Source organism: Procambarus clarkii, chromosome 76 (assembly GCF_040958095.1).
Source record: "Procambarus clarkii isolate CNS0578487 chromosome 76, FALCON_Pclarkii_2.0, whole genome shotgun sequence".
In the NCBI taxonomy this organism is placed as follows: domain Eukaryota; kingdom Metazoa; phylum Arthropoda; class Malacostraca; order Decapoda; family Cambaridae; genus Procambarus; species Procambarus clarkii.
The window spans coordinates 17389051-17401582 of NC_091225.1; the positions used below are offsets into that span (position 1 = coordinate 17389051).

Consider the following 12532-nt stretch of genomic DNA (forward strand, 5'->3'; position numbering starts at 1 on the left):
ATGTTAACTAACGTCTCTTTTAGTGTAGCTTTGTAACTTGCTTAGCTAAATGAATTGTGGGGTTCAGTCCCTGAGCCCATTATGTGCCTCTGTAACCCTTTCCACTACCGCCCACAAGATGGGTATGGGGTGCATAATAAATGAACTAAACTAAAACTAGTGAAGTAAAGTGTTTACCCCTTCATATCGTTAAATATATACACCATTACACGGTTAAATCTATACAGTGTGCCATAAAATACTTTATCGTTAAATATACTTGCCTGAAACGCAATACGTGTTAGTGGCTTTACAAGAATGCAAAAACATCAATGCTGTGTACTCTCATAAACCCAATGTACCTTCTTGTATATAAATAAATAAATAAATAAATAAATAATTTATCTAAATTATTACAAGTTTTGCCAGAAACGCTATGCATATTAGTAGCTTCATTTATATATGTAACTCTTGCTCCTACAATTGTTCCTTCCTCTAATGCTTTTTGTGTGTAAAAGTATACTTGTGTACTTTTTGTGCTTTGTGCATTCTTATGAATAAAATAATTATAATAAATTACTATGTAATTAATAATCCCGGGCTGGTCCGTTCTTTTCCGTCAGTTCCGTAGCCGATCTCTTTTAATCTCGGCCAGGTAGTACGGGAGGGACTGAACCATTACTATAGATAAATATAGCGCCACTATAGACAGCGTTTCAAACATGACATAGACATAATTAGGAAATTTATTTACAAATTTAATTAGGTAGTACTGTACTTGTTTAGTTTGATGTTTTTTACTGATAAATATATTTAGCAAATTATTTAAGAATATGTTTGTTATATTTAAGAATGCAGTTTTTGGTAGCAATAGTGCAAATATAGTAAATAATTTTCCCACTTGATGTATTACTTCCGGAAACTCAATATTAGGAGTGAGATTTACTAAAATATTGAATAGCGTGTTGTTAGGTAGAACTGGATAATTTAACGGAACCCGAACCTCACCCGACTCGTGGCCAGTCCTCGTCGCCATCCTCGTTATTCAATAACTTTCTTCAGTACTTTCCGGCCCACTTTTCTATCGCTTGGGCGAATCGCCCCGTCTTTCTTCTTCTTTACGGTATGTGAAGTTTATGGGAAGGTTCTTCATGGCCGTCTTGAAGTGTCCCACCTCATGGGACAAGAAGCACACCTTTCCTGCCCGAAACACTTTGGGTAATAGTGGCTTTAGGCATTGTATGTACTAGCTCTATCTATAAATCGCTCAGTTTTTGTAAAAATCTCTTGTATGTATGTACCTTACCTGAATAAACATTTATTTATTTTTATTTATGGTTCCCGTTCTCCTTGACGGGAGGCAGCATCTGGCCACTCTTGCCCTCCTCCTCTGGGGTAAATCTGTATTATCTGCGGCTACACAGTCTCCCCGGCTTGACGCCTTCTTGTAACAATTACTAACTCTATACTCTGTGTCTCAGGAATGTGCAGATGTTGTCATTTTTCCATTCTGTGACACGGGACTCACATTACCAACCCCACAAACACAACCCATAACTTTTAGGTTCTTGTGAAACCTTCTTGGGTTTGTGTGAGGAAGTATGGGTAGACGGGAGGTGACGGGGCCGACGGTGGTGGTGGTGCTGGTCCTGGGGGCCACCTTCTCCCTGGGGGTGTTCTGTGGCTACAAGCTCAAGAGCTGGAGGGTAGAGTGGCTCAAGAGGCGCCGGGAGCGGCTCCACAGGAAGATCCAACAGACCCAGGCAGAGCTGGACATGATACAGAGGACTTAACACAAGTCTTGGTATGCCATAATAATATTTGTATCTATATATACGTGCACTGCACGATAAGTAGTGAGAAGTGTTAGTGACAAATTATTTAATTATTTATTTTAAGGTTGATACCGCTATATTGGTCTCAGTGGTCAGACTATACACATTATTTAATATTACATTGTTAAGTGATATTGTATCGATAGAGAGCGGAATGAGGTCAAGAGCTACCAAAGGTTTTACCCATTTATATCATCACTACTCTTTTTAAACTCATCTAATGTAACCCAACCTACCCTAATCTAACCTTATGTAACAAAAAAAAAAAAAATTGCATGTATAATGTGTGACATAAAATATATTTCAAGGCAGTTTGTTTATGCTTCTGCTCAATCGACCTGTGTTCACCTAGTCGCTCACCTAGTTGTGCTTGCGGGGGTTGAGTTCTAGCTCTTTCGGCCCGCCTCTCAACTGTCAATAAACTCTTTTTTTTTTTTTTTTTGTTCTCCCAAATGCACACAATCCCCCCAGGAAGCAGCCCATAGCAGCTGTCTAACTCCTAGGTACCTATTTACTGCTAGGTAACAGGGGCATCAGGGTGAAAGAAGCTCTACCCATTTGTTTCCGCCATCGTTGGGGATCGATCCCCAGGCCACAGAACTACGAATCCTGAGTGCTGTCCACTCAGCTGTCGGGGCCCCTGTCAGGTCAAGTGTAAGCTGGGTAGGGTTCTCTAGGTTACCATAGAAGTCTGTACTATAGTGCATTTATCTGTACAGTCAGTTTGCAACCAAAATGTCCTGGACTAAATTATTGTGCAAGATGGATATGTTTGGACATTTTCCTTTCACTTCATGCCTGTGTTCACCTAACAGTAAATAAACATATAATAATTTATAATAATTCAATGTTGGGGGGACAGGAAATCAGCGTATACTGGGTATATATTATTATTGGTCCCCATCAAGGTTAAATTACTGAGCATCTCCAGGATACAACCCCCACAACAAGCTGACTTACTCCTGGGTACCTATCTATTGCTAGATGAACAGGTGCATTAGGTGATAGGAAATGCACAAAATCATTTCTGTCCCACCCGGAACTGAAACCGAAATTCACGATTGTGTCAAGAACGAACTTGACTGTACCAGGACTCGGGAGTTAGGCAAATGTGAGTTGCATCCTTGGGAAGGTCAGTTGTAGGAATAGGGGTTATCTTGAGGTTATCTTGAGATGATTTCGGGGCTTTAGTGTCCCCGCGGCCCTGTCCTCGACCAGGCCTCCACCTCCAGGAAGCAGCCCGTGACAGCTGACTTACACCCAGGTACCTATTTTACTGCTAGGTAACCAGTCAGATTAATTTCCGTTTATGATGACCTTTTGCTTTCCTTGTTTTAATTATTGATTTAACCACTGCTAGGGGGAACCTACATTAGGATTACTGAGGTACCCCGGTCGGCTGATTACGGGAGCTGGTCGGCCGAGCGGACAGCACGCTCGACTTGTGATCCTGTGGTCCCGGGTTTGATCCCGGGCGCCGGCGAGAAACAATGGGCAGAGTTTCTTTCACCCTATGCCCCTGTTACCTAGCAGTAAAATAGGTACCTGGGTGTTAGTCAGCTGTCACGGGCTGCTTTCTGGGGGTGGAGGCCTTGTCGAGGACCGGGCCGCGGGGACACTAAAGCCCCGAAATCATCTCAAGATAACCTCAAGATAGGTAACTTATATCATTTATTACAATAATGGCGAGGCAAATGTTTTCTCTCTTATTTCAGGTGAAACCTACTCTCCTGCAATGTAAATACGAGAACTCTTGCCAAGATTCCAGACGAAGCATTACGACTTTTATTGATTGTAGTTGCAGTAGTAGTAGTAATGCCTTGCCTGGGGTGGATATTTCTGCTACATGCTTAAAAATTGACAATTAAAATTGAGAACTATTTTTGCTTGGCTTCACCTGGGCTGTGAACAGTATTGTATATAAATTTTGTGTTGTCTGTGGTTAATCATGCTTTTTATAAGTTTTTTGCATGATCAAATTGATTGCAGGTCAAGACATAATTTAATAATTTTGAAAAGTCCTTAGATGTAATGATGTAATAATAATATGTAAAATAAATATGCTGTGAAGTGTTTACTAATATGTAGACAATTTTTAAAATTACAATACTGTATAGGTTTTTGAAAATAGGAATGTTAAAAAATGTTAAAATAATTGCTGTGATACTTTTATTTGTATGCAAACATCAATAATAAAAATAGAAAATGTGTTTTTATGACTAAATATCTTCCTGCAACTTAGGTTGAACAAAAATTAATGTTTTGAGTTTAATGAAATGGCCTTTCTTAGTAGCACCTTTGGTAGCTCTGCTAAGTTTTGGCTTTGGTTCCCTAAGTCACTGAGCAACTTTGAGTCCCAGAAGGACATTATCCAAATTGTTTTGTTTCTCTAATAATTAGAGCTCGGTGGAGAGCATACCTCGGTTAGTCCCATGGTAAACTGCTTGAAATGACACACACATGAACCCTAAAATAATGATTCTCAGCAACTCAAATACAGTACTGTACTGGCAAGAATTGCTCTAAATACCTGAAGACCCTCTAACCAACTGCAGTACTGTATATCGACCGCCACTTTGTGGTAGCACTACTCTTCCATTCATTAGTCTCCTGTATCCTCTAATAAATAAAATCACGTGTTAATCCACATCCAGCTGTAATAGAAATTGGAGAAGCAAGATGCATACTCACTGAGGAAGCACGAGAATTTAAAGTACAGTACTGTACTGTTCTGTAAAAAGGAAAGCCCTCAGTACTACCATACATCTGTGGTATTTTAAATTTCACATGGGTTCATTAACCTCTCGATGGCAATAATGGAAAATTAAGAACTGGTTATTTGTTTACTTTGATATTTAAATTTTTGATGAAAAATGTATTGTATAATAAACCTGTTGAAATCAGATACAATTTTATTTGACAAAATAAAAGTACAGTTCTGTACAAGCTGTATTAGTAATTGACCAACAAGAGAAGGGATGAACAAAATCGTTATGGCGGAGCCAGTGGTGGTCGTTCATGGAGGAGCTTGGGCAATACCAGAAGAGTTATGGAAAGACAGCATTGATGGTGTGAAGGATGCAGCTCGTCAAGGTTACACGGTAAGCATAATCAATTGTTATTGATTTTTGTTATATTTTCCATGACCATTGCATGGCCATGAGACACAAAATAATAATGCTATAAATAATACTTGTGGTTATAACAGTAATACAGTATAGTAAAGTGCTTTAGTTTAAACTCTTTCTTGAGCAGTACCCCTCATTGGCTCCCTGAGCTTAACTGGTTCCACCAAGCACTTGCCAAATCTCTGAGATCCATTCAGTGCTTACAGGAAGCCAATACTGTTCGAGAATTTGGTTCACTATGAAGCTAAAAGAACAGGTAATTAGAGATTAACCACAAAATGGAAAACCAACCAAAAAGCATAAACATAAAAAAGAAAGAGACTGCATAAAGAAATATTAACGTGATGTATCAATGAGAAAATTAGGAGGCGTTTGAGAGGATTCGAACCTATGCTCTAGGTACTCCCAAGCAAACAAACCATATTGTGTGGTTGTAGACAACTACACAACATAGTCAAAAGAATTGTTTTTGTTAAAAAAAAGTGACTGCCTGAAAGAAATTAAGCACCCCTAGGTAAACAGGCAAATGATTGTTGCTGCAAGTAAATACCCTGACTGTCTTAAGTCTGACTACCATCACACAATAGTATAAGTCACCTTATACAGTACCATGTCTCAGTCTGCCTGCCCCCCCCCCCCCCCCCTCACTCATCTGTAGTCACTGTTGGGCCTCTTGTCTGCTTCTGGCTTAGTGGTTGCTTATTTTGTTGCGTCTATCTTTCCTGCTGGGTTTTCTTTGGTTTGAGTTAATCTCTGATCACAAAGCTCTCTCTCCCTCATAGAACTACAGTATCCTGATTCTGGTCCTCTCTTTCGGTAAAATATGGTGGGGTCTCGGAGGCCTGGTGTGATTGGCTAAGGCTTTGCAAGCAATACCAGCACTTCAGCTTGGAGAGCTACTGAGATCCAATCAGAAAAGGGCTGTTTAATACATTCAATGCATAATTTGTGTTCCAGAACTTAATGTAAGATATTGTTAGATGAATATTAAAATATTGAACCTTTAGAGTACAGTAGAAATGGGTAAATTGTTTGTAAATAGTGTCCTAATGTTTAGTAATTTGCTACAGGTACTTGAGGCAGGAAAATCTGCCGTGGATGCTGCTGAAGCTGCCATTGTGTGTTTGGAAGATTGTCCTACATTTAATGCTGGTGAGATTATATACTGTACAAGAATTAATGATTAATGTATAATTGTATATATCTAGTTCAAGTTCAAGTATGTTTATTGAGATAAGCAAGAAATACATCTCAAAGGGATAGAGTAGCTTAGGCTATTTCTACCCCCCTGATTGTATATATCATAATCCTTTTATGAATTGACTCCACCCTGGTTGGAAGAGTAAAACTGATGCTGTAGATATGAAGACAGAACTAGACATTTTGTAAACAGTATTTGCCACAGTTATTAAAGATGGTCTTGCAGAGGCATTTGATTGATTGTTAAATTCTAATAAGGATTATTATGTGAAGTTGCATATCTTGGGGTATTTTGAACAAGGATAATAGATGACTGTTTTCTGATCTATGCCACTCATTTGCTTCCTAAGGCAAGAAACCTCTTGGTGCCAGGTCAGGTCTATGGATAACCAGGGCAGGTCATCAATCTTTTTTTTCCAGTGCAGCTGGGAATATTTTTGTAACCAATATTAATGAGTCATATTCGTTCAGCCTGGAATCACTGCCGGAAGGCTATTTGTACGCTACTTGCGCTGTTCAAGTTAAGGCCTTATTTGTTAACCTTGTCTCTCATCACTTTTTTGAAGTTGAAGCTCTACTAGGTCATCTGCAAGGTTGTCTGGTTCAGTTGTTTATCCATGCTCTCAGGAGTTGCATAATGGCTTTCTTTGCCAAATTGTCTGCAGGTGATATCCAAAATCAGAGCTTTTGGCTGGCGAATGGGGTGTTGTCCATTCACTACTTACTGAATGTCTCTCGGCCTCGCCATGCTTGTGTTTCACTTGGCCAGTTAGCACTTACCTGATGATCTTCTGCTCTGGACCCTCTTCTACCATCTTCTTCCACAGGCAAGTCCTAGTGACCTTTTTTTGTTTTGAATTTTCCTATTCAGAAAAGCTGGCCTCCTATGCCTAGGCACTGTTGTGAATAAGCTTCGGTATGTACTAAAGGAACCCTTCCAGAATTCAGGCAGTAAATGTGTTGAAACATTGTTTTCTGGTAGGCTGTCTGTGCTCTCTGTTCCCACCGTTTCCTGTGGGGTGAGTGTATTTGGGCAGCTTGTAAGTGAGGTGACAAACTGGCCAAGACCCTGAGTAAACTGGCCCTGCATCTGGTGGCAGTCTAGTGCATCACAATTAGCAGTATTTACCTCATGGCAAATATTGTTTGCCTTGTTTATGAATTTCAATCAAGCAGTTGCTTGGCTTGTTGTGGCGATCTTTACAGCTAGGCTTTTTCTCAGTCTTAGGTTGATGTCTGATTCCCAAGATTTTAATTAAAGAGCATTTACAATTTTTCTAATGCTATACTGCACACTGCCAAATGAAGATACTTAGTAAATTTACATATTTTTCTCTCTTTACAGGAACTGGATCGGTATTAACCTTTGATGAACAAGTCGAGATGGATGCCATGATAATGGATGGGACACAAATGAAAGGTGGAGCTGTCTGTGCAATTCATAATATTCTAAATCCTATCAAAGTTGCTCGCTTGGTCATGGACAAAACCCCTCATGTTATGCTTGTTGGTAAGTCCCTTAAAGATTGCTGTTTTCTATACCGAGTTGTAACCATTTTAGCTTTAAATCTGCTTATCAATTGTTTCCATTTGGATGATACCTTACTATTTGACTCTTGTTTTTCTGTTGTAATTGATTCCAAAGGATAATTTAAGAATAAGAATGTCTTTTCAGATTTACTGTCATACTTTATTGATACCTGTACATCTTTACTTAATCGTGGCGGCTTTGTTTACATTTATCAAACAATTTGAGTGCCGAAGCACTACGAGATTGTTTGGAACAATAATAGTGTAACGTTATATTAGGAAGTTTCAAAGTTTGTAAGCTGTTTATTAAATGTAAATAAATCTTCCATGAGTGAGGAAAGATGTAACCTGGTTTCATAAGTGATGTGTAAATATTTGATGAATCCTGGCCCTGGCCAGAATGTTTACAGTTAATCTCGTAAACTTAAGGAAGTGCTTATGTAATTTCTCAAATGGGAGCGTGGAACTAATACCAAGAAGGTTTTACCAAATTTGTTTCACTCTTGAAGGCATTTCTGAGGGACCTACAGTTGCCTTTCCTATTGCTTAGGCATGGCACTCCAGATCTTAACCTGACCCACCAGGCACCTTTGACATGCTCTGTGCAAGTACGAGAATTTCTTCCTCTCATAGAGTCAGGGAGCATGTGGGGATCAGGGATCAACACACATTGAGAATGACAAAAAACTGAGAAAGGAGGTCGCAAAAGCAAACAGATCTTGAGAAGTGTTTAGTGACGAACAAATTGACAAAACTCAGATCATATTTACCAGGTTAGTTGGGGAGGGGGGGTGGGGGGTTAGTTGTAACCCAGCTTCATCATTTGGGGGTTCTTGTCATTAGTGTACATTTAATTCTTGATTTGTTTCAGCTGTTAAGTATTTAATTTAAAACAATTATTTTAATTTGTGATTAACCCATTTTCAGGAGAAGGAGCAAACACATTCGCTGCAGCTCATGGTATTCCTCAATTGGATCCAGATAGTCTAATAACTTCTTATGCAAGACAGGAGTTGGCAGAATACAAGAAATATTCTAGCACTGTGTACCACCTCTTCAATAAAACAGAGTAAGTGAAAAAAAAGGAACTTTTTTCCTACCATTTTCTAGTACGATAATTTTTAACCTTAGAGTATGCGTCAAATGTGATATCCTATTAGGAGGACAGGTTGCTCCATTGTGCTTTTAGTGACTCCCAAGGGCCTAGTGTGACGTGTGTCGAACTACCTAGTTGGCTAGCAAATTGAGGATTTGCCAGAAAGAGGCGTTACATTGCATTCAGTGCTGATTTTTTTTTTCTAAAGGGCAGCGGTATGACTGAAGATTAAAAGGCAAGTTCATGTCTTTGATTAATATGCAAAGTAGCTTTGTAGATTTGGAGATAAGGTAAAAAACATTGCATATCTATCACAAAGTTGTATGGTGATATACAGTACTAAAATCCATTTTACTTATCAAGTAGCAAGGGTACCAAAGTTTAAAATAATACTTTTCTGTGTATTTAAAAGTACTACTGTATGGTGCATTTGGGTTACAATGTTTATATTACAATGCAGTCAATCAAAAGCAAGTGGACATGATACTGTTGGATGTGCTGTGGTAGACAAGGATGGCCACACAGCCTGTGCAACATCAACAGGAGGGATCACTGCTAAAATGCCAGGCCGAGTTGGTGATTCTCCAGTTGTGGGAGCAGGCGGGTATGCTGATGATCAGGTGTGTTGAAACTGTAACCACTATTATTTTCCTGTACTAGAATTATTTTGTAAGAATTTAACAAAATTACTTATTAGTAATCATGTATTAATTTCTGAGCTGTTCCATCCAGATTCTTCCTAAAGTAAGATTGCTGGTCCTGTGGACAGAATCATGGCAGTCAGAGCAAGGTGACATTCTGCAATAGCACAACAGGAATCTTTTCAAGTGTGTCTGTTGAGAAGTGTGTCGCAATATCTCTCTAGTCCTCCTTTCCAAAGCTTGGTAAGGCTTTCTTCCTTAGCCATCTTTCCCAATCGCCATTTAACCCACATGGTCGTTATAGAATTTTAGATTTTTTGTCCACCCATTATTTAAGGACTCATGCCATGTCAACTGTTTAAATGGACTCGGAAAGGCTTTTGAATCTTCAAGAGTAAACTTTGTGGTTACTTTGGGAAGTATTGTCCCCGTTGAAGCGGTGTAGAATGTCACCCAATCCTGACCATCATGATCCTATCTTGCTGGACTAGCAGTCAACTTAATTTAGGGAGTTTTCAAGTGGCCTGTTCAGAAATGAGTTTATCATATTTACTAAAATTTGATAAAATATTTCAGCAATTATTTCTGGTGTATTTATATAAGTTTCTGGTAGGGGCATTTATTATATTCAACATGTGATCTTTAAATGTGTAAGATGATGTATTAATACTGTACAAATTTAACGTTTCCTCAGGTTGGAGCAGTGTCCACCACTGGGCATGGTGAAGCCATCTTGAAGATTTGTCTTGCCCATCACATCACTTCCTTAATGACTAATGGTTTGTTGAGAATATTGTACTACTGTACTTCCAAGTAATCCCACTTAATTGCTCCTTAATGCAGGAACCTGCTGAAATCTGGTTATTATCTGGTACAGTGTGGGGGGTAAGATTGACATTCTACAACTGAGTAGCAGAGAACTTTCAGAATGTTCCTGTCAAGTCATATTAGTGCTAGAGAGACAGTGGAAGGTTTGTGGGATGGGGTTCCAGCTTATGGGTTGCCCCTTTCTTGTTGGTGACAAAGACAATTGAGTCAGCATTCCCATCTGGAAACCATTGCCTTCAGGTGTGGCAGTTTCTCTGTTTACACAAGGATAAGGCTTAGATCTTATCCTGTTCTTACTTCTATCTCGGGCATGTGGCGTGGATTCTAGCTCTGCTCCGAGGTCTTTGCTTTCCAGTGGGGCCTCTGGACTGGGAGTGAGTCCGAGGAGGGTCCATGAGTGCCTTTCATCCTAGCTTAGTCTATGGTACCTTCTGCTGGGCTTTTTCCAGTCCACACAGGTTCATATGTTTGCCTTGTCGAGGTTCGAGCTTGATTTCTTGACTACTACTCCTTTAGACCGTAATTTTTTTTTTATGATTGGCCCCATCTTTGTTGGGTCATGCTTTTGGGCATCGGGTCAGGGAGCTTCATGCTCTCTTCTGGAAGCATAAGGTTTTGTTGCATTTGATCTGGTAAGCAGTTTTTTGTCTGCAACATTCTCCTTTTCTGGCCAGAAATGAAATGACTGGCTTCTAGAGGAGTCTTTGGTTGGTGCCTTTTTGTTTGTCCTGCTGGAGTCATTTTTTTTTTTTTTTTTTATGTATAGGTTGCTGCTGCCGTGTCATTATTTACATGCTGCTCAGTGTGTTGTGTTTTTCACCGATCAGGTGTCAATGTCTCATTGTTCCAAGGCCCACTTGTCTTAGGTCTTTCATGATGTCATCAAGTTTAGCCAGATTGTGGTCTACCTTTCGGACCAATGGTGTGCAGAAGTTTCGCCATTGTCCGATGTCCTTGCTAATATAATATGTCTTGGCCGATTTTTGGGCTTGGGTTTTGGCAGCTTGTTTCCTTATTAATATGCTGGGGCCACACCAGGCTTGTGTGGCCTTCGGTAGGATTACCTGTCATTGTATCTCTTCTTCCTCCCCACCTTCTTTGGGGGGTTCTTAAGTCGTCTGCTCTCCTTTTTCCCTGGTGAGTTTCTCTTAAGATTTTTTATTTCTGTGGTGAGATAGCAACAGGGAGCCACTATGGAGATCTCCTAGAAAACCAGTGTTGAATGTAATGAAATGTCTCTCGTGGTGGGTCCTGAGTGTCTCCCTGGACTCAGGTGGCTAGCAACCTTAGACCTACCAGAAAGAGGCATTTCATTACATTCAATTTGTATTTTTCTGCCTTAGGGAGACAAAATATGGATACAAAATATTGCAGAGTGATTTAAAGGTTAATACTTGCTGCATACAGTGTATTACATTTTATTTGGCGAATGGGATTTTTGGGACAATAACAGCTTGGCCGAGCTTGACCTGAAGTGATATGGTACAGTACTTATAATGCTCGGGGAAAGTACGAGCAGTAGGATAGGATGGGAAAAAAAAGAGGAAATATTATGATGCAAATGAAATATTGTAATATATGAACCAAATCTCTATTGTTTCAGGTCAGAATGTTAAATCTTCCATCCAACGTGGCCTTGCCTACATGGAGTCACGTGTAAAAGGTTTTGGAGGAGCCGTAGCAGTGTCCTGTAAGGGAGAAGTTGGGAAACACTTCTCAACGCCACGTATGCCTTGGGCTTATGTGCAGGCAGGCAAACTTCACTATGGCATCCATCCTGGCCAGCACATCATTGAGGACCTACAACAGCAAAAATGAACTTAAATAGCAAATTCTAAATAAATGATTTAACACTGAAAGGTTTATGGTAATTTGTATTTAAAAACTAATTCCTTTCTATGGCATTTTGTGTCTCTACTGTTCGTACTACTGAAGGTTAATCACACAGTAGTTAGTACTCCTGGTACAGCACCAATGTTATAAAAGCCTCAAACACTAACTAGACCTAACAAACTTATGTTCTATTATTAGGTACCATGTCCTCTTAACCTACTTCTCATTATATGCTGAGAAAATGACAGTATTTTAGTAACTTTCAATAATAATAGTAATCATAGCACAACTATTCCTGTAGAGTCTATGGTGTAAAACTGTGTTGAATGGACTCCCAACAGCGATGTCTTTTTAGTAACACTCAAAAGCAATCCATAGCTATTTTGTATAGCTGCCAACCTTGAAGTATTTCAGGGAAGGTGCTTCTCATTTCCACCATGTTGGGTTTGCAACTTTAATAGA

General features: G+C 39.5%; 1 protein-coding gene across 9 annotated transcripts; it reads left to right on the forward strand.

The window, feature by feature from the left end:
• Nucleotides 1-965: 965 nt before the first annotated feature.
• Nucleotides 966-12100, forward strand: LOC138357104 (isoaspartyl peptidase/L-asparaginase). Of its 9 annotated transcripts, none has more exons than XM_069313672.1 (8): nt 966-1102; nt 3530-4915; nt 6013-6094; nt 7488-7652; nt 8600-8741; nt 9229-9388; nt 10104-10188; nt 11841-12100. In XM_069313672.1, the coding sequence occupies exons 2-8, from the start codon at nt 4793-4795 to the stop codon at nt 12053-12055; spliced, it is 972 nt and encodes a 323-aa protein (XP_069169773.1). In that variant the 5' UTR covers nt 966-1102; nt 3530-4792; the 3' UTR covers nt 12056-12100. The 9 variants fall into 9 exon arrangements, with proteins under 9 accessions (XP_069169773.1, XP_069169776.1, XP_069169774.1 ...); XM_069313675.1 differs by having other exon boundaries at nt 971-1102; nt 4751-4915; XM_069313673.1 differs by having other exon boundaries at nt 982-1102; nt 4719-4915.
• The last annotated feature ends 432 nt before the right edge of the window (nt 12101-12532 follow it).